Consider the following 22840-nt stretch of genomic DNA (forward strand, 5'->3'; position numbering starts at 1 on the left):
TCTACATACTTACTTCTTACTTACTTAACTAACAAACTCGTGACTCTGCTGAGAGTCCCAGCCACAGCTGGACCCCACTGGTCACTGACCCCAAACAACCTTCACCAGAATCAACCCAGCAATCACTGCAGGTGAACAATCTCCACACCACGTTCCACATGGGGAAAACAAAGGGGCAGAGGTAAAGATTGTTTTCTCTGCTTCTCTCTGTGCTTCTCCTGAGAGACAGAATTGTGTCTCTCTGTCCAGAGGGTGTGACTGTCACAGCACTGACATGAAGAGTGCACAGTTCTTGTCCTTTTTTACAGCCTGATACTCTGTACTTGGTGCTTGGATGGCTGAAGGACAATTTGATAATAATCTGCACCTATGTAAACGGCAGATGTACCAAGAAGGAAAGCAATTGTCTCAGCTGGTGAAAGAAGTGGGCTAGTAAAAACTAGAAAAGGCTGGATTTTGGGAAATGCATCATGACAGCAACATCTGTTGGAACGCAAAGTAATCTGCCCTGGAAAGTGGTGGGATCAGCATTGCTCCTGACATTTGCAGCTCGATGAGACAGAACCTGGTTTGATCTATGGCCCACTTGGCTTCCAGGAAGCCCTTGGTATGATCCACTAGATTTTTTTCCATCTCTGACTCCTGTGACTGTCTGTCTGACTCTCCCTGGGTGATGAAATATCATTATAACCTTTTGAAATAATATATCGGTGCCTGGAGAGCAGAGACTGATTTTCTCATTTGCAAGTGAGAAGCAGTGTGTTAAATTACCACTCCTGTCATTAAATGGATTGAGGGAAAAAAAAAATCTGATGTGCTTGAACCAGGACATTTTTTCCCTCCCCAAACAAGCCACCTCAGATTTCACCTTGTGGGGGGCCAGGAAGGTGAGGATTAGAAGTTTAAATAAAATTCATCATATCTTCTGAGGCTTAGGTTACTTTCTTGACACCTGAAAATGTTTCAGCAAGTCTGACATGGAAGATTTCTGCTGACTTACAGAGGATGAAGGAGACTGTGCTGTGTCTGTCAGAGATCAGGAGGCATAAAATTTATCTTTCTGGGCCATGGAAGCTTCTGCTTGTTCATTTGGCTCTGGGAAATTTGATCCTGAGCAACCTGGTCTAGTGGAAGGTGTCCACGCCCATGGCAGGGGGTGGAACTGGATGGGGTTTACAGTCCCTTCCTTCCCAAACCACCCTGTGATTCTGTGAAATGTGAGCAAATCACTGCTGATAAACACAGTGACTAAGTGCATAAGTAATTATGCTCAGGAATTGCACTTTTGGGTCATCAATGAGAAAGCTGTAATGTTGTTTCAGCTGATTTTTTAAAATCACATCAAGCAGCTGATGCAGTTCTTCATAGCATTTGTTTCTGTCTTTCATGCAGGGCAAAGTATTGATAATCATCTGGTACTGCTGAGCATTGTAGCTGGCAACATTTGAAACTCCAGACATGGTGATGAATTGCTCTATGATATATTAATGTTATTTTGATCCCTGCTCTATCAGAATTACATTGATCCAATTAGGTTAAGTAGCTTGCCATCTAAATTAATTTACTTTCCTCTATTAATCTCCTTTACTCTGGGTCAAAACCAAAAATGTAAATCAATCCATTGTATTGCATATCTTTGGGGGGGGGTGGGTTGGTAATTAAATTACCTGATAGTTACATATGCTGGATTGATTGTTTGCTATGTTGAACATCATTGCCATAATTGGAAAGCGAAGTGGTGCACACTCAGTAGTGGAATTTGAGTGCTTGTTACACTTAATTTTCATAACCTGTCAAGAAATGCCTTGCTGTCCCTGGGCACCAGCTCTACATACCCAGCTACACAGCTTTTAGGATATTGGACATTTTGCAAGTGGGGATAAAAGCTCCCTCCTCTGCCAGGAACTTTTGGACTCCCTGGCACCATGTCAGAGCTCCTCGCCCTCTGCAGTGTGGGGAAACCTTTCCCTGGCTCATTCTCAGGCTGGCAGCAGCACGGATGTGGCAGCAGAGCAGATGTCTCAGCACTGATGTCTGAGTTACCAAACTGAAGGAGGCTTGGTGCAGAGCCCTGAGAAGCTGTCTTCTTTTCCCAGTGGCACGTGACATTTCCATGGTTTGATATCATGGAATCACAGAACGGTTTGGGTTGGGAGGGACCTTAAATCCCACCCAGTGCCACCCCTGCCATGGTAGGGACACCTCCCACTGTCCCAGGCTGCTCCAAGCCCCAGGGTCCAACCTGGTTTTGGGCACTGCCAGGGATCCAGGGGCAGCCAAAACTCTGTGTCCCACATTGGGGCATTCTTTTGCTTGCCTTAGGTTAGTCCAACAGTGGGGTTCCATCATCTTGGTGCTCTCACCAGTCTTTTACAGCTCACACTGGGAATTCTTCCTCTCAGCCAGTATTTTCAGGATCTATACCAAACTTCCATCCTGACAGGGACATTGCTGACACCAGGAATTTGTTTATCTGCTACATTTCCTCACTTTAGTGGGAAGAACTTTCCATGGAAGACTCAAACAAAAATAAAGCTCTGATGTGAGGGAATGAGATCCAATTCAGTGGCTGGAAACTGAATGTTGGCACAGTTAAAATAGATAAAAAGTGCAGTGGGTTTAGGTTGGGCTTAGTTAAAATCCTGCCAGGTTTGTGATAGCTCCATCTTCATGGGAGATCGAGGCAAGGGCTCTTTACAGTAGGAAAATGGATCTGGTTCCTTCCCTGTCATTGTAGCAGAAGATAAATTCAGGTCAGATGACCCCTGCAATGGGGCAGGGCAGGCTGGTGACCACAAATCCCTTCTGGTATTCAAACCTACAGATCTGTGAAGTATTTTCTAAATCTGTGCCTTAGAGCAGAATGAACAGCAGCAGAAAGGTCACCTTTATCATCATTGCTGTCAAACACCTTGGAAACAGCAGAGCACAAAGCAAGTGTGTTGCTCAATCACTTTGCCCTTCTGTTACATCTGTTACCTTTACCTGTACTTTTGTCCCATTCAATGAAACTCACTCCCCTGTCCTGGATGAAATCCCATTTCCAAAAGCTGCACAGTGAAACTCTGTTGGCTTCAGCGATGGGATCTTGCCTTTACAAAGGCAATTAATGCCTGCCAAGTGCAGAACTTAGCAGTGGTAGATAAATAATGATAATTATGAAAGCAGCTGCTCTTTGTCATAATGAGACAGAGAGGGACTTTTTGCAAGAGTGTGGAGTGACAGGACAAGGGGAGTGGCTCCAAACTGACACTGAGTGGGTTTAGATGGGATTTTGGGCAGGAATTGTTCCCTGGCAGGGTGGGCAGGCCCTGGCACAGGGTGCCCAGAGCAGCTGTGGCTGCCCCTGGATCCCTGGAAGTGCCCAAGGGATGTTGGATAGAGCTCTGAGCACCTGGGATAGGGGAAGGGGGTGGAATTAGAGGATCTCAAAGATCTCTTCCAAGCCAAACCACTCCATGGTTGCTGGATACATCCCACTGTGTTCCTGGCAGGGTTTGTGGAGGCTGCAGGCACAAGAGGTGAGATCACCACTGCAGTCAAGTGTCCTCCGAGGCCCCACAGGTGTCCCTGTGGTTGCTGTGATTTATTACCGTGTGTCTAAATCAACACGAGGTGCTCGGTTGGGCACCCCAATCCTGCTGTGGGTGTGGTGGTTACCTGAGTTCCAGTTCCTACAAACCCACCAAAGGCTGCACTGTTTTAACATTCCATATCTATTAATATGCTAATATTTCCCACAAGCTGAAAAATTTAAAAGTTAAATGTGAAAATCTGTGCTTGAGTGCTCACTATAATGTGTTGGGGCTTCATTTTTTTTTGCCTTGCCACTTCCTTATTTTCTTTTTTTTCCCTTTTTTTTTTGTTTTTGGTCTTGTTTCCTTATTTTTTTTCCCTACATCAAGACAGAGGCTTTTAAAGCTGGATTTTCTCCCTTATAAGTGTTTGTAGAGTTCCTAGCACAACCAGATCCTGATGGAGCCAGTGGATATTAATGTGATGCAAATTAATCAGTAATGAAAATTAAATGTGTGTTTATGCTCCAGTTATAATGTTTATACAAACACAAGAAACGTGTACCACGACTGTGTAATGGCTCCCACCACAATATTTGCAAGGGTGCAGCATTAACCAGCTTTAAGTAAAAGAAAGGGCCTGGTTTGTTCAAACGGACAACCCAACACCTCTTTGAAGTGGAACAGAGTGAACATGGTGAAATGCAGAGCCAGGGATTTTCAATATTCTACACTCTCCAGTTTTCTGATGCTGATGGTGGCATTTGCCTCTTGGCTCCTTCTATATCGTGCTTTTGCAGTTCACCAGAAATTTTGTCAAAACTCAAGGATGTTTGTGATGAGGAGCACAACTCAAGACCTGTGCTAGGAGTAAATGTGAATGAGTGTTCCTCCTCCTGGCTTTGTCAGAAATGCTCTTTAGATAAGGAGTTGAAAACAGATCAATAGCAAGACTTTTTTTTTTTTTTTTTTAAGAGACAAATGCAGCTTTCCCTCTTCCATGAGCTCCTACAAAAAGAGAAGTTTTCATGGTTGTCACATATGCCCCTCCCTGGAGATTCCTGTAAAATGACAATTGCAAGTCCAAATTTTTTATCTCATTGCCAAAGGCAGGAGGGGAAGTGTGGAGAGAATGGGAACAGACTGCCTCGTCCCAGACATGATCTTGCACAGTCTCCTGTGAAATCATTATATTTCCATTCCTGAATATCCTTTCAGATGATCAGGATAAATCCAGTGCTGTAAATTCTGCGATGTTCATGCAGTGTTTTCCCTGGAGTGTCAATAGGAGGAGTTTGTTTCACTCACCAAGGGCTAAATTAGTCTTTGGGTGGTCACTTGCTGATGAATACAACAGATTAGATGGAAAAATAAGGAACACAGGGAAAACATTTTCTTTTTCAAAAATCACCATTACTTAACAATACTCTAAACCCCAGGTGTCCCTAGATTTAACCTAAGATGTGTTGAAAATTAAATGGAAGATTCAACACTGAAATGTGCTGGCACAGAGTCCTCATTTGGAAGAGAAAACAGTCTGGAAACTTGTAGTCTATTCACAATTACCACAGGAAGTGTTCGTGTCCTGCAGCTTCAATATTTGGAGTTCCATTTTCCCTTATTCCCCATAGCGTTGAATCCTTAATGCCTGGCTTTGATCCTTATCTCAAACAGAGCCACTAAAGGATAAATTCAAGGTGAGGTGGCCTCAATATTCCCTGTGCTCTGTTTTTTCCAGGGGCCTGCTGGCCAGAGGCTTCACAGAGACCCATTATTTGCAGGATGGCACTGACGTGGTTCTCACACGCAATCACACGGTAAGGCTGGGGTGTCCTGGGTACAGATGATGCTTCATCCTTAAAATCCAGACTGTTCTCTGCCAGGATCTGAGCCCTGGGATGAAGCAGCTCAGTGTGTGGCTTTTTAATTTTTTTTTTTTTACTGTTGCCTTCAGTGTCTATATGACTGCTCTGATCCTACATATGAATTTTTAGAGTCAGCCTTTAAAGGCGAGCTCTGGGGTTTGAACCACATGGCTTTTAACATTTGTGAGGTGTTTTTTTTTCAGCTTCTTGGAAATAGACCCATTAAAATTTGATAATTATGGCACTCATGGCTGATCAGTTATGGAGGAAAGGCCTGGTTCTGTTTGGGGGAAAAAAACCCCTAAGTATCTGATTTCCAGAGTGCAAAAGTTCATGTCAGAGGCTGGAAGGCTTGGGTGTCTTTACTCACTGGGGAAGTCATGGGTGGGGTTTGGGGGAGGGTGTTGATTGAGTTTATTTTTAAATCCAGGCCATAAGTGTGGTGTGGATGTACTTTATACTTGTATTTGTGTGTATGTATGTGTATATTTATGTACATGTATAAATATGGATCTATACAAAATATGGCTTGTTAAAATAAGCAGTTAAAACCTGCTTTTTACAAATAAAAACCCCTTAAGGCAGCAATGTTTTTTGTCCTCTGACAGCATGAATGCCTTAATTAGAAATAATGCAGCAAGCCATTTTAATTACAAAGCTTATCTTTTATCTGCCTAAGTCCCATAAAGTATTTGTTCTGTTATGGTATTTACTCACTGGCACTGTCAGCAGAGACACCATGCTTTGTGTTCCCATCCATAACGGGCTTTGCTGGGATCAGGGGAAGGAATTATTTCTCTGCATAACATCTTACTTCTGAAAGAGCATCTTCATTATAGCTGCAGACACCCCAAGTAAAGCAATCATTTCAAAAGCTTTCAGTGCTTTCATTTTGCTGGGTGCTCATATCGCCTTCAAAATCAGCTCAGGAGAAAATAGTCATTTGTTTTGGGAGCAGGAAGGCTGCAGAGACTCCTGAAGGAAGTAAAAGGAAATAAATGAAACACATGAGTCTTCTAGAGATTTACCTGAGTTAACAGGAGCATGTATACAGCTAATGACAGGTTTTCTGTGCTAAAACACAATATCTGTTTGCAAAATGGCAAAGTAAGTCATGATTAGTAATGACACTGCATTTTGCTGCCTGAAAAAGAGAGCTCAGTGCATTCATTTTTCATTAAATGCTGCAATACGGTTGAGAAAAGATAAGTCTCTGATTTTATTTTTATATCTCTTCTTCACTGAGGACATCAATACAGTCTGGAGTTGAAACCAAATCCGATTTTCCATTGAGAAGTTGCTTAGTCAAATCCTGCTTGGAGGTCAAAGCAAGGCAGGTTTGTGGAGCTGTCACTTGGGCAGTTCTCTAGCACACGAGTCAGTGTCTAGGTTACTTTTCAATTTATAGCACCTGGAAAATTGTCAAAAGCTGCTATTTATTAAGTGATCTCAAGCAAGGGTAGAGTACGGTTTTAAGTATCATGGATCAGCCTTGGTAATTATTTGTTTTTAAGGGGTCACCCATTTTATAGACTCGTTTGCAGGAATAAAAAAGATTTGATAGCAGGAAAAAAATCCTGAAATTCAGTGGTATTACTGAGCTAGAAATCAATTTTCTCCCAGTCCCGTTGCAGGCCATGCTCTGATAAGTTTACATTTTCGATATTGAACTTTGGCATCACATTGCTGGATCTCAGAGAAATTGTGAAATGGGCCACAACCAGGAGCTCAGAGTTAATAAAACGACAAGTTGTATGTGGAGAGGGAAAGAAACCAGGCCCTTTGCCATAATTCACTCTTAGATAAAGACAGCTGGACCACAGCAGCAGCTGCGTGGAGCAAGATATTGCTCCCCTCCCCATCTCACTGGGGCTCTGCTCAGCTCTGGTGATGCTCAAACCCAAAGATTTCTTTCTCAGGAGCTCTGAACTTCACCTCATGCTTGCTTTAAGTAATGAGAATAAGCCTATTTTATTTTTGCTTTTAGCATATAAGAGATCCAGTGCTTCAGTGGGAGGGGCATTGATTTTCCTTCTATCAACTGGATGCATGGAACTGATAACACTGAAATGAAGTGAAATAGTGCACCCACACCAAAAGTTTGACATCCATAGCAATTGTGACTGAAGTGATAACCCCCCAAAAATTCAATCTGTGACTCCCTTCTACTGTGGCTTTATCTTTGCTAATGTGTTACTGACTCTTTATGAGGATTGATGATAAAAATACCCAAGAGTAAAACACTCTCACCCTGTTTCTGTCATCTCTTCCACTGACAAAGATTTGAGATTTGTATTTAGGAAGTCAGAGCTGTTCTGTGTTCACTTGCTCGTGCTGGAAATCAAACAAACATTTTTCCTGGTGTAAACTTATTAGCAGAAAAGTCCTGTCTGAATCATTCCATCTTGCCCAGACTGTTGCTTTCTTCACCAAAATCAAGCTGCTTTTTAGAAATCTGCTGTGACTGAAAACCGTGCCCCAGCCTGGAAAGGTTAATTAATGCAATAATGAACCAAGCCACAAGAGGCACAGGGAGATGACTGTTAGGTTGCAGCACTGATAACTTCCCTCTGCACTGATCAGATGGGAACCTTTCACAGCAGAGTTTTCAGCTTCCAGGTGGTATTGGGAATGCAATATAACCTTTAGTCAACAAGAAAATTAGCCTTGATTCCAGACAGATATGTGGATGTGCTTAGAAACCCTCTGCTGTGGGTGCCTTTTGCAAGCAGTGGATTATTAAAGAAATATAATAACCTAAGCACAAAATGAAACTGGACTGTTATCGCTCAAAATAGAAGTCCCCCTTTATTCTTGGTCATTTTTAATAACATTCAGCTTCTTGGGTATTTCAATAAAAAATTTCCTTTCCAACCTGTTTCCCTTCCTTCTCATTTGCTTTGTGATTTTTATTTCAAGTTCTAGGGTTGGGATTGGCTTTGTTCTACTTCTCTTTTCACATACCTACCTCCTATAGGGATACACAGATTTAAATGCCCTTAAATAAAAATAGGGGTCTCTACAGCAGCAGCATATTTGTTAATCTGATTATTTTATAAAATATTATAAAATATTAAAGTTATATAAATAATATTAAAATAATATAAAATATTATCAAATATTTAATATTAGAGCTTTAAATACATAACACAGAAAAAGGGGGTCAGTCATACAAATCTAACAGTATTAATCCTGTACAAAATAAAACCAAACAAAAAAATACCTCCTATAACTTTTTGGGATTTAGGAGCACTGATGGTTTTAGGACTATTTGGTCCGTTAAACACAGAGAATATTTGGTGGGACAGGAAAGGTGCTGTCAGTGTGGTTCTGAATGCTGTGGCCTGAAAGTGATAATCACCTTGGAATGAAAGGGCTGGAAACCCAGGAGCAAAGAGCATCTGTGAGCACTGAAATGTTTTCTCTTCCTGCACAGGGTCACTGCTTTTACCATGGCCGGGTCCAGGGGTTCCCCGGCTCCTCCGTCAGCCTCAGCACCTGCTCGGGACTCAGGTGAGCCCAGATTCCAGCGATGTTTGAGCTCCTCAGTGCTTGGTTTGGCTCTTAATGCAAGAATCAATACTGGGGAAGGGGCTGGGGGAGCTGGGAAGGGGCTGAGCCTGGAGAAAAGGAGGCTCAGGGGGGACCTTGTGGCTCTGCACAGCTCCTGCCAGGAGGGGACAGCCGGGGGGGTCGGGCTCTGCTCCAGGGAACAGGGACAGGAGGAGAGGGAACGGCCTCAGGCTGGGCTCAGGGTGGATATTGGGGAAAATTCCTTCATGGAAAGGTTTGTCCAGGCCTGGCCCAGCTGCCCAGGGCAGTGGTGGAGTGTTCATCCCTGGAGGGATTTAAAATCCATGTGGACGTGGCACTTGGGGACATGGGGCAGTGGTGGCCTTGGCAGTGCTGGGGATGGTTGGACTCAGTCATCTTAGAGGGCTTCTCCAACAGAAATAATGCCATGATTCTATCTCTTTTTCAAATGTTGGACGAATCCCTACAAATAATTTTCCCTCTAGCTGCTCTGAGGAGAAAAAACAAAGAATAGCTAGCACAATTTTGGGTGATTTTCCAAGAGCCATCCCTTCTCTCCTGCTGCCCATCCCTCTTTGTGCCCATTCCTTGGCACATTTTCATACTGGCAGTGTCCAGTGGCTTTCCAGGCCTCTTTGTCCTCAAAACTGTTTCACCAGTGCTGTCAGCACTGCTTTGCCAGCTGTGGAATCACTCGTTGTCCAGCAGCCTCATCATTAGGAGAGGTGGCTTTAGAAATCAGGGACTCAAAGATTCTATGATACAGAGAATACACGTGGCTGTGCAAGCTCAGTAATTGTGTTTATGGCAGGTAAGATGCTCAGTTTTTGGATTTTAGCTGCTTGTTAACAGCAGAGCAGCAGATTCCTATTGCTGAAAATCAAACCTCTTCAAGTTTGATAAAGGAATGGGCTGACAAAATTTCACATACACAACAGACACAGTTCAGGAAACAATTATCTTTCCTACTTGGACAATCAGAGACTGGTATTTACTCACAGAGCTGTTCCAAATCACAGTAATTAACTGTAAATTGGCTCTATGTTCTCCTTGGAAAACCCAGTTTTCCTGTCAGATTTCCAGCTGTCTCAGCCTTTTCTGGGTTTAATTTATCTACAAACAGCAGGAGTAGCTGTAATCTTTCCCCCTTGATTTTGCATTTTGTGCAATAGTGGCATTGTCAAGGCTTTTGTAAGGGAGCTCTGGGACAGACAGCAGCAGAGAGAGCAGAGTTTGATCCCAGCACCCCATTCCCTCTGGGAATGACCCATTTGCTGTAGTGGATGGGATTCCTTTGGCTCATTCCCACACAGAGGGACTTTATGGGTGCTTCACTACGGATCCAGCATCTTCCAAAAGTTTGATAAAACCCTTGCATGAGCAGTCAGCTGTAAAATATATCCAGAATTTAAAACTGTTTGTAAAAATCTAATGCAGAGCTCTCAGTATTTTAGTTAAAGGATCACAATGCTGCAAGCTCCACAGGGAAAATTTGTACCTCGTGGGACAGGGTGTGCATTGATGTCCTTTCTCCAGGGCTACCTGGAAATTAATCACTCTGAAGAGAAAATGCCTTTCTCCACATTAGAAGTCTTTTCTTTCTTCTCCAAAGTGCTCTCTTTACAGTTGTGGAGCTCCCGGAGTCGTTTCCCAGTTTTAGGTGGTTCAGACCAGTCAAGACAGCAGATGCTGGCAGGGACATTTTCCTGGCACTGTTGCAGACAAGTCCCCAAAGTGCAAGCTGACAGGATTAGGCTCCTTCTCTGCAGGGAAGCAGAGCAGCACCTTTTTCAGTACAAAATTGCAGAAATTTCCTTTGCAGTGCATGTTTTGTTCTAGTAGGAGATCAGATGAGGACAAATCTCAGTTTCTGTGCCTGTTTCACTGCTGGGATTGGTAAACAGAGTGTCCATGGGTGGGAACAGTTTGTGATAAGAATTCTGTGCCTGTTGATCCACTCCACCAAACCTGTTTCACAGCCCAACAACCAACAGCAACAACTCCCAGACAGAATAACTCCCAGATATTGCCTGTGCTTGATCACAGAAACACAGAATGGTTTGGGTTGGAAGGGACCTGACAACTCATCCAGTTCCACCCCTGCCATGGGCAGGGACACCTTCCACTAGACCAGGCTGCTGTAAAAAAAGGACAGTCCAGAAGAACACCTTGGCTTACTTTGCTGGCAGCTTTGCTAGCTTGAAAGAATAGATCTGGATAGGATTGGAAAGGATGAGATGGGATATGTGACATTCACAGTCTCTGCACAGAGAGACACAATTCTGTCTCTCAGGAGAAGCACAGAGAGAAGCAGAGAAAACAATCTTTACCTCTGCTCCTTTGTTTTCCCCATGTGGAATGTGGTGTGGAGATTGTTCACCTGCAGTGATTGCTGGGTTGATTCTGGTGAAGGTTGTTTGGGGTCAGTGACCAGTGGGGTCCAGCTGTGGCTGGGACTCTCAGCAGAGTCACAAGTTTGAGTTAGGTAAGTAAGAAGTAAGTATGTAGAATAGTTGAGTCTCTCTTTAAATAGTATATTAATGTAATATAGTAGAGTTTTAATAAAGCTATCCTTCAGCCTTCTGATCTGGAGCAGACATCATCATTTCTTCCCATCAGGGGTCATCTGATTTACAATGTAGGATACGATAGGACAGGACAAGATGGGATGGGATGGGATGGGATGGGATGGGATGGGACGGGATGGGACAGGATAATGTACTTGCCACCAGCTTGATGGAGCAGGGACTCTTGTTTTTCCACAGCATGATAAAGACTCCAAGGTGCAGGAGCAGAGACATAAGGTTCTGTGTGGCCATGGAGCCCCAGGTGGGGACAGTCCCTGGAGCAGCTGTTGGAAGGGAGGCCAGGTCTCGTTTTCAGGGTCTGTTCCTGGCTTTGTGACAGTTTCTAAGTGAATCAGACAAATCTCTCTGTCTCAGCTTCTCCATCTGTGAAATCCATTTAATGATTCTTACCTACCTCACGCAGCTGCTGCGTGGAGCTGGGGTTGAAGTGCCTGAAAAACATCTAATGAAAGGAAGTGCATGCTGTCAGCCCTCTGAAATGCTGGAGAACCAATATCTTCCCCTTCCCAGCAGACAGGCACTGTGGGCATTGTTCCAGGTGTGGATAGGTAGGGGCTGTGCATTTTCCCCCAGACCAGCAGAGTTCATTAAAAGACATGAAAACTACTCATAAAGAATAGGCTCCACATTTCAGTGTGCTCTGAAGCCTGAGTGCTCAGCAGCAGTCAAAGAAGCAAAAGGGATCATAGGAATTACTGAGACAGAAATAGAGGATAAAACAAGAACCCTCATTACCACTTTATAAATCCACAGAGCGCTCACTTCTTGAGTTCTGCATACAGTTCTTGTTTTCCCCTCTCCTACTCCATCTCAAAAGAGGAAGAAGCAACATATCCAGAAAAGGTACAGAGAAGGGCAAAAATTGTGATCAAAGGTATGGAGCAGCTTTTATCCAAGGAGAGAAAATAGACTAGGATTTGTCACTTTTGAAAGGCGGTGACGGAGAAAAGGAGCATGATGAAACAAGGTTGAATGTCACGCTGGAGAGGGGACAGTTACTGAATACTCTTCATAACCTCAAAATTAGGAGACATCAGCTGAAACTTGAGAGCAAAGGAAAGTACTTTTTATTCACATAACAAAGCACTGGAGCTGTCACAGGTGGGTGTCAGTGGATCACTGACAGAATCAATGGATTCCAAAAGGATGTGACAATTTGGGAAGGGGAGCTCAGGGAGCCTCTGCAGGGCTGTCAAACCCTGAGATGTCCCTGACCCTGCTGCTCTCAGAGCTGGGGCTGCTTGTTCTGTTCTTATCTCTCACCCCTGAGCTGCCGCTGTCAGCCAAGGCCAGAGAGGAGCTGCTGAGCTGGAGGAACCTTGCTCTGACCTCCCCCAACCATCAAGGTCTTCCCTCCACGTGGCTGAGCAGCTGAGATGAGGTTTTAGCTCCTGAACCTTTCGTGATTGTTCTGTGATGAGGATGAATTGTGTGAAACCTGAAAACGAAGGTTAGTTTGGTTTAAGTTTCTCAGGCAGATAGAGGAGCGAGAGATGAAGAGGAGGGAGGAGGAGGCTCAGCTCTCTCAAGCACACATTTTTCAGCTCTGTTCCATCCTCACACACACAACATATCAGCTCCTCACCTCACGTAGGAGCACAATGGCAGAAATAGTGGGATTGACACTGAGAGCTGCCTAAAATGCAGGTTAGAGGAGAATATAATCATGTCTTAATCTGTATCCTGCTGGCTCCTCCGAGAAGGAGGAGCTGAGTGGCAGAGAGAGCTCGGGAAATGCTGAGTGCACGAAAAGGGAACAATGGCTAATCAGGATTTCTGTGTGTCCATCTACATCAGAAAGCCAATTAGACTGTCAGAGCTTGTGGGAAGGTGAAGGTACGACAGAGTTGAGCCATTTCCTTCCTGTCCTCAGGAAATACCCTTCTGTTTATCCAGCTTGGAGGCTCTTCAAGTTTTTAGCAAATAATTTTGGCCTGTGGCCACCGCTCACATCTTCTGTGATGAATTTGTTTAGACTTGAATGATTTTTCCCTGATTGCTTTCCCTGTGAGTGCTGAGTACACCCAGAACTGCAGCCTGGGGAAGGGCACAAACCTCCCTGGGCCAGGGGCTGGCAGAGGACTTTGGCATGGGAATGTGCAGCTACAAAAGCATCTGCAGTGACCTCTTAGATGGGAGGAGCTTGAGAGGTGCTCCCAAAAATTCCTCAGGAGCCTAAGGATAGAAATCTCCCAGGGAGCCTTTTTCTTCTGAAACCCCAAAATGCACTTGAATATCTTCAGATATTTTACCCAATTGTTAGGCAATTAACCCAGTCACACATACAGAAAGTGTTCTGTCATTGTCCAGCCTCATCAGCAGCTGAAAGATGCAGTGTCCACAGTGACAGGGATGGGGACAAGGCCCCAGAATGGAACTGATGCTCATTTTTACTGGGATCACAGAGTTATGGTACCCGAGGCTGCCAATAGCTTTTTTCAAATGGTCTGGCTGAACTCACTGCAGCCCAAACACAGTCAGCTGAAGAGGGAATTTAAATGTGACACTCCAGACATCAACTATTGAAAAAAGGAATGGAAGTAAGAAACCAGTGAGAAAAAGAAATGTAAATTCCTCATGACTCCTCAAGCATCATTTTCCCACAGAAGAAGATATTTCATCCAAAAGTTAAGTTAGGAGAAAATCCCTGTTGAGAAAAGCACTGGTTTGGATGTGAGCTTTTCCTCCATACTTTCTGAAGAGCTTTTAGTTCATATAAACATCCTGCATGGTTTGTAATTTATCTGACCTGGAAACTCCTGGAGGATTTTGAGCTCAACATTAAAAACCATTCACTTTCTGGGGTTTCATGGCTTCTGTGTGCTGCCTGTTCCAGGGGAGCAGCTCTTGGCTCAGGGTCACCTCTGTGATCTGAGATGAGCATCGTGTCCAGCCTGTGACCAATGTGTGCACAGGGATCACTGCCAGGACAGGAATGAGGGATGATCCCTACCCAGGTGTTTGAGCTCCTTCTCCGTCCACTCTGCTTCTGGCATTTAGTGGGATGGAATCTTCTTGTCCTGTCTTCTTGTCCTGTCTCTGTTTGCTGCAGGGCGTGATAAAATGTGCTCACTAAATTGGTACCAATGCTAATGCCCCTTCTCCTTCTCCTTCTCCTTCTCCTTCTCCTTCTCCTTCTCCTTCTCCTTCTCCTTCTCCTTCTCCTTCTCCTTCTCCTTCTCCTTCTCCTTCTCCTTCTCCTTCTCCTTCTCCTTCTCCTTCTCCTTCTCCTTCTCCTTCTCCTTCTCCTCCTTCTCCTTCTCCTTCTCCTCCTCCTCCTCCTTCTCCTTCTCCTTCTCCTTCTCCTTCTCCTTCTCCTTCTCCTTCTCCTTCTCCTTCTCCTTCTCCTTCTCCTTCTCCTTCTCCTTCTCCTTCTCCTTCTCCTTCTCCTCCTTCTCCTTCTCCTCCTTCTCCTTCTCCCTTTCCTTCTCCCTTTCCTTCTCCCTTTCCCTTCTCTTCCTCACCCACACGTGACACTTTCTCTGACAGCACAATTACACCATTACTGTTCCTTGCAGCCCAAATGCTGGACATGAAATCACATTTTCTCTTCCCATCCAAGTAGCTCCTCGCTGGAATTCCAGGAATCAAAGTTGCAGCTCGATCTGCGTCCACTCTGGACAGATCTGCCCTGCACTGAGAAAGGATGAAGTGCGTGCTGCAGGAGGCTCTGGCCATGATTCCATTTTAGAGAATATATTTTCAGGTTCATGAAAGGCACTGGCTGGAGCAGAAGCTCTGTGAGTGATGATGTGTCTGTGTGAGAACACCTCCACCACTCCTGTGAGATGTAAAAGCAGTGGTGCTACTGCTTCCACCCCCTTTGAGAGGCTGCCCTTGGTTGATTTGGGTCAGATTTGTTATTTTAATAGAATCCTGCTGTGCAGTGTAGTAGGATAATGGGATTGTTTTTCTTTCCTATTGTGCTCTTCATCAATAGATAATGTTTTTTCTGTGGATACTAAAATTTCCTCTATTTTAGAGGTGAGGAGTTGTTGCAAAAAGAGGTGACCAGGGACAGAGGCGGAGACAGGAGCACATCTGCCTCCAGACTCCTGTTTGCTGTATTTCCCAGTCCCTGAAAGAATGACCAAACAATTTGAAAAATATCTAAATATCAGCTCTATTAGAAAAACAGTCAATAGATCATCCTGCTCATTTATCCCCATAGTATCCATCTGCAACTTATTAAAACGTCCTAAAAGTGAAGTCCTCATTCACCACTTCATTTTTCTTCCCCTTTTGTTTGTTTGCCTGCTTACTTGCCTGGGAAATTGTTATACAGAGCCCTGGGAATGCAGAATGAATAATAAAAATAAATAAAAATGCCCTCTGAGTGCACAGATCACCCTTGAGTCGGTGCCTGTTGAGCAGCCCTGCACTCCAGGGCCACAGGGCTCCAATTCTGGTGCCTTTTCACCCAAAACTCCTTGAAATCCGTGGAAGAGCTGTGGGATCAGCCCCTGTCTTTGTGAAGCTGTAACGCTGATTGTGCAATGAAGGGCCTGGAGGTTTCAGGTGCCACAGGAGCACTGCAGTGTCTGTGGGCAGGCACAGACTTCGAGTGAATATTTTGTGTGTGAGCACGATTGCCCTCTAATTAATTTCTCACCAACCCAGGACATCCTCATTCCTCTGCCAGTGGAAATGGAGCTTTTTATTATTGTTGTTTGAAAATGAATGTAACTTTGAGCTTCATTAAAACCAAATGTTTAATTGCACTCACAGATCTCAGGTTTATCAATTTACTTAATTTCCCCTGTATAGTGCAGCAGAATAATATATAATAGTTTCATATAGTGCTGTCCCAGCCAAGTTTTGCTTCAGCATCACAATTTCTCAGACAAGTATGTGTTGATGGTTTGTGTTGGCAGGACCTTTGCTTCTGCTGACAAGTTGGAAAAGAAAAATCCCATTTATATTTTGAGATTTCCTAAAGCCTGTTGATTTATGAAATACGACTGGCCTCGCTTTAGGTTTTGTTTTGGTTTTCCTTTTTAAGAGGAAAAAAAATAATTATATTTGATTTTATTGACAGTTTAAAAAGTGGAATTATTCCATTAAATTGCCTTTCCCCGATTGAGAGATTCCTGGCAATGTGAAATGGTGTGAGTTTTAATTTCTGTTTGAGATGTTTTAATTTCTGTTTGAGACGGGGAGAGCTCTCCCATCCCATACTGACATTCCCAGGTGTCCACGTGGCTCAGAAGGGAGGACAGGAGGCAGAACCCCGTGAGTTTTCCATGTCCAGGGTGGCTCAGCAGGGATGTGGAGGTGCTTGGTCTGGTGTTGACCCCAGGCATGAGCAGGGACCAAACCCTGTGCTGAGCTGGAGTCAAATTTAACCAGGCTGGGGACCACACTGGAGCTGCTTCCAGTTGGCCTGGAGCCTGGGAGCTGATGTCTGGACGTGCTCTTGGGGTGGATATTTTCCCTCCCTCTCTGCTACCAGTGATGGAGGAGACAGAGGGAGAATTTCAGGTAGGGTTGGGGCTGTCTCTTGGCTTTCCTGCCTGCCTCGTTTGCAAATCTTTCTGACTTCCCAGCATCTGTAGGTTTGGGACCGAGAAAAACCCAGAATTAGACAACTGACACTAAAATTTGAATACTTCATATTGCTTTTTTCCCCCCCTCAAACATTTGTAATGTTTGGGAATTCTGGTAGCCTTTTGTCCGATAGAAATCCCACAGACCGGTCTTAAGGACTTGCTGAAATCTCTTTGGGGTTCTTTGTATAATTTTTGATTGGGGAATCTGTAGTTTAATATGCCATTTTCCACATGAATATTTTATTTGCCACGGTGGAAAACATTGCATTGTTTAACATTAATGGCTCCTGAAAAATAGAAAAGTTTCTGGGAACATGGGCTGACTCAGGAGTCTGGGAGAACCCTGCTGAAGAGGGAGACACAGAAATGGTGGAGGAGTAACAGAGGCTCCTTGGAAACACCTGAGGAGAGTGGAAGGAACCAGTAGCTATGGATTTATTTTATTTGCCTCAGATTCTCAGTCCTGAATGACTGGTGGGTATTGTTCACACACACAAAAAATAAAAAAGAAAGGAAGCATAACTCTTGACTCGTTACATTTTTAAGGTGCTGTGCTTGGCACTGCACAATGGGGGGAAAAATGCAATTGTAGGGAAAGAAAATTAGTCAAAACCAGAGAGCTGGCCAAGAAAATTCATATTTGATATTCATTATCTTATTACAGATGGTCACAAGCCAAGTGCTGATATCCTGTAGGCAGCACTCAAGGGATAAGTGTGCTTTAAATGAAAAGTCTGGTTTTCTTTCTGCTGAATCCGCAGATTTTCCTTCTCCTGGGATTGCTCCATAGGCAAAATGAAACTGTCCTTAAAGGCCCAGGCTGTCCCATGGGATGGGAACCAGAGTGGTATGCTCAGGAAAAACCCAAATTAATCATTCTGGGATCTGATAATTTGTCCATACCCTCAGCAGCTAAAGGAAATGAGGGGTAAAGAAATAGTTATTTAGTTCTTTTTAAAGAAATGGTTATTCAGTTCTTTCAGACAGAGGTTGGGTACATGAGGGATACATTGGAAATGTGGCATTGATGTGGCACATTTTGGATATGAACTCCTGAAAACAAGATGCTCACTTTAAAATATTTTTTAAAAAATTAAAATTGAGAGAACTCTACTCAGGATACAACTAAGTCTCTACCTTTCTAGTGTAAGTAATAAAGAAAATTGTTCAAGCTTCTAATTTTGAAAGTGAATGTTCTAAGAAAGGCAAACTTAGCATTAAAAATAAACCCCTGCATGCTTTTCTGCTGTTTCTGAGTTGTCAACACAGGGAGCTGGTCAGGCTGGCCCATTTCAAAGAGTGACTAATGGACTCCTGCCTCCAAAATTAAATGATTAATTGCACAAGGCCAAGAGAACAATCCTTATTTGATTGTGCTGATTACAGGGCTGCTGGTTTTTGGAGTGAAGCAAATATATTGTCCTAATTTCCTAAATCCTCCACGGAGTGAGGCAGCTCTGACAATAATTTAGAGCTGTGAGGTGTGAGGTTACTCAGATCATGGGGTGACCTGCCCGAGGTGCCTCATATGTCAGGAAGGTTGTTGGGATCCTGGCTGGAGCTGCAGGGCTGCTGGGATAAATCAGCCCAGCTTTTCCAGCCCTGATCCATCACTCCCAGCTGCTGGGTGATGGGTGAACGTGTCTCACCTGCTCTGCCAAGGGGACTGAGGAAGCTGCAGATGAATTATCAGGCCCTGAGCCTTGGTTCAGGTCAGTAAAACAGGCTCCTGGACTGCTGTTAGGCAGATTTTGGTATCGTGGCTTTCCAGGCTGCTTTTCTCTCTTGGGCTTTTAGCTGTTCCAGTCACCAGTAAAATGTCTGTTGGCTTGGCTGAACTGGTGTTAATGGTGCTCTGAAGCAAAATTGTGCAGCCAGCTTGGAATTAATATTTTAATTAATTTGTTAGCAGACCACAGACTTTGAGTTTGTTCACCATATCTTCCTAATAAGAGGATAATGACGGTAGCTTTACCCTAATAATTTTATTTTTATTTTAAAATCAGTCTTCATAGTATCATTAACCTGCTTTTGGGTCTTTTTTCTCCTATTTTATCCTTCTTTTTTTTAACTTTCTGAAAATCTGTACAGCGACACTGGTCTCACAGTGGTTGTTGTATCTCACCTTTGTCACAGCACAGACAGAAATAAAAAGGGCAGACACTTCTAAAACACCAAAAAGACACTCTAAGAAAATAAAGTCGCTCCATTCCTTGTCCCAAGTCCCTCTCCAGCTCTCCTGGAGCCCCTTTAGGCACTGGAAGGGGCTCTGAGGTCCCCCTGGAGCCTTCTCCTCTCCAGGCTGGACACCCCCAGCTCTCCCAGCCTGTCACACATTCAGCCTTTTGTCACCTTTGTTTTGCTGTGGCATCTCAACTGGGCAGGACCCAGCACAAGGACCCTGTTTCTTTCCTCTTCCAGGTTGTAGCTTAAAGAGGTCAGCAAGAGAGCTTTCACTGGAAAATCTGTGAGTTCCTCAGGGAGCAGGTGGTATTGCTGCCAAAATTATTCTTTTGGGCAGTACAATGAGCGAAACAGGAACCAGCTCTTCCTGTGTCTGAGCTTCCCCCTGCTGCCCCGCTGGGCAATATTTAATAATCCATCCTGACACCACGAGGCCTCTTGGATCTGGCAGGGTTTGGTTTAGCAGCTCTAATGGAACTGCAGACTGGAATGAATGTTTTCCCACTGTCCCTTCCTTCCCAAAGCCTTTCTCCAGGCTTTGGTTCGCTCCCGTTTGCCGCGGCTCCGTCGGCGTCGGCAGTGCATCACCAGGAGAATGGAAAACAAATAAAGCACAAATATCATTTTGCTCTGCAGTGCAGCACTTCAGAAGAGACAAATTTCTGTGAGCCATTGGTTCTTTTAAAGCATAGTGTGTGCTGCAATGACAAATGTACAGTTCTGATGTTTCCTGCTCTGCTTGCCTGTGACATTGTAAATCAGTGTTTTGCTTTCTCATACTCCATCATTATTAAACTTGGTGTAACTCTGGTGTAGACAAGCTCCTGAAAACCACGTGTCTCACTCTGCCCTCCTGTGTCCCAGGGGAATCATTGTGTTTGAAAACAACAGCTACGTTCTGGAGCCACTGGAAGGTGCTACAAGAGAACACAAGATCTACCGAGCGGAGAATCTGAGAATAGCCCCGGGATCTTGTGGCCACCAGCTGGACATCCCTGCCACGGGGGCTGCTGCCAGTGCCACGTCACAGCACTCTCCAGCTGCCAGGGTAGGTGGCTGATGTGCTTTTCTGTGTCTGGCTGGCAGCATTTCCATATTACTGCCCACCACAAGAGCCTCTACTGAGCAAAACCTTAACCCACACCATCGGCTTCCCTTGGTGCCGTCTGCTGAAGTGCAGATGAAATTATTTGCTAAAGCTTTATTACTTTTCCTGGACTCTCCATGCATAACTTGCTTTTCACTTCCTTTTCAACACAGAAAAGTTTATGGGTTCCTATTATGGCCATATATTTTGGTTCTTGTATGGTTAGAACCAGAATTTGAGGCTCCCTGAGAATATTCAGCAATGACTGGAAAAGTTCTTGCCCTCCCAAGATGAAAGAGAACATGATAGCTGGGATACTTTGCTAATACCAGGTTTGGAACCTCTATATTTTAGTAGCAAAGTCTCTTATGCAGACAAAACAAATTCTCAGCATATTATTTTACAGATGTATTACTGGAGTTGCTTTGATGTTGGCAGAAATGTACTTCATGTGAGATGCATCTAGCTAATGAAAATTAGAGAATGAAATGAGCCAAAAACCAGGAAGAGGAAATGCTGTAAAAAATTCATCTGCATGTTGGATAAGGGTTGTAGAAAAGGCTGGGTTAGGTGTTCAGGGATTACATAACGATACAAATCTGCCATCAGCATTAATTGAATGTCACATATGGAGATTTGTATTTGCATGTACAACTCAGGCTTTGCATCAGGTCCATCGTTAAGGAAAGTAACCTCAGTGACATCTCTAGACATAATTATGCAATGGAATTAATTTATTTTACATTTTTAGGAATATTACATCTAGAGCATTAGCCTTTGCATGTAACATTATAAGAATTAAGTGTATTTCTAAAAGTGTGTGTGGGTGGAAAACATTGGAAACACAACTTTATTAAGTTTTCCCCAAATTGTTTGTGACTTTGAATTCCACTGAAGTAGTCAATGTAATGAAGAAATAAAATGCATGCATGTAACAAACTGACACAACCAAAGCCATTTTATTATTACCTTTATGGTTCTTCCATTTTGCTGCTGTCTTCAACTACATCTCAAATTTCACTTTAAATATCTGGAAAATATTTTTGCTGTGGTTCAGTGGACATAATTATAAAACCTGTCAACAGTCACATCATATGGATAGGTACAATATATTTAATGAGGAAGTTGGTTAAGCTTCTAATGTAGGAATTTTGAAAGCTGTCAAATGTCATGTGTGCAGTGAGTTTTCATATTTCAGTGTTGTCACTAAGCAGAATGTCAGTGGGCATGTCAAATAAAGATGACCTGCAAAGTGGGGAGACATAAAGCTGCTCCAAATCACACTGGGTGACAGAATTAAACAGAAATCTGGTCTAAGGTTCAGGGCATGATTAAAATATTTGGCTTCTTGACAGGTCTGGGGGAAGACTTTTGTTTGGTTTTATCCCCTGACTCTTCACTCAACCACCTACACAAAATTGTTATTGAGCAGAGGTGAAATGTGAGCTCAGTGTATCACCAAGGGCTTTGGTTAGATGCTAGCACAGATGAAGGATGGCACAAGCAGCAGCTTCAGCTTCCCAGATCCAAGCAGGAGCCCCCGTGGAGCAAGGCAGGAGATGCAGAGGGTGTCACAGACACCTGTGCCCAGCTGGAGCAGGGTCTCTGTGAGTGCTGGGTCGTTTCCTGACTCACTGGACCTCAAACTGCACCAAGGAGCATTTTCCAGCTGAGCTCCATTGAGACAGGGCCCTGCAGAATGTCTGGTGTGTAGGACACTCCCTGCAGTAGGGAATTTTCTCTGTAGCCACAAGGAAAAAAAAGCCATTTTGGTGGTGCTGGTGGCCACAACCAGGCAGGGGATTTTTTTAGAGCATGAGGAAAGAGAGGCTGCACCACTGCAGTGTCCATCCAAGCCATGACAACTCCCAGGCAGGGAAGGCTGAGGAAAGGGTACAGCTGCTGGGACAGCAGGTTTGGGACAGGATCAGGTGGGGAAGAAGCAGAGGAGAGTGGAACAAAGTCATGTCATGGTCAGTGGAACAAAGCCCATTGTCCCCCAGCTCTCACGGCTGTGTCATTGACTCCTGCTTTCAGTTCTGAAGGATTAACTCAGCAAAGAGGTTGAGCACTGATGCAGCTGGCTGCAGAGAGCAAGCTGAAAGAAGCCATAATTAGGTATATTTCATAAATAAATATTGTATCCTAGGAATTCACATAGCCTTTGGGCAATTCTCAGGAACAGATTTGTTATGCAAGTCAGTCACCAGAGGCTTATGTGATTTTTATGCCTGCTAGCCAATTTCTCTCCAGCTCACTCCAGTCCAAACAGTTTTACTCTTGGTAAGAGGGAAATGTTTTAAACTGACTGATGTAAAAGAGCTCTCCTTGCTCCTTTGAACCCAGATTTTCCTGTACATCTCTTCTTCTTCACTTGGAGGAGGATGAGAGGCACCTTGGAAATGCATCTCTTTAGGCCCTCATAATAAATTTCAGGATGGGAGAGTTTTAGTGTCTGAGAGATCAATTCCATCACAAACAGCAGCCTCATGGCCATTTACCCTTTGTGGCACCTCAC

The 22840-nt window shown here is 44.0% G+C and overlaps 1 protein-coding gene across 1 annotated transcript in view; it reads left to right on the plus strand.

Moving 5' to 3' along the window:
* ADAM12 (ADAM metallopeptidase domain 12) overlaps positions 1 to 22840 on the plus strand; it is a 178135-nt gene that overhangs the window by 94983 nt on the left and 60312 nt on the right. The window contains exons 4-6 of the mRNA XM_053983972.1: positions 5254 to 5332; positions 8817 to 8893; positions 20100 to 20283. Of these exons, the coding sequence (XP_053839947.1) occupies positions 5254 to 5332; positions 8817 to 8893; positions 20100 to 20283 (340 nt within the window). The remainder of the gene's footprint in view (positions 1 to 5253; positions 5333 to 8816; positions 8894 to 20099; positions 20284 to 22840) is intronic.

Source organism: Vidua macroura, chromosome 8 (assembly GCF_024509145.1).
Source record: "Vidua macroura isolate BioBank_ID:100142 chromosome 8, ASM2450914v1, whole genome shotgun sequence".
NCBI lineage: Eukaryota > Metazoa > Chordata > Aves > Passeriformes > Viduidae > Vidua > Vidua macroura.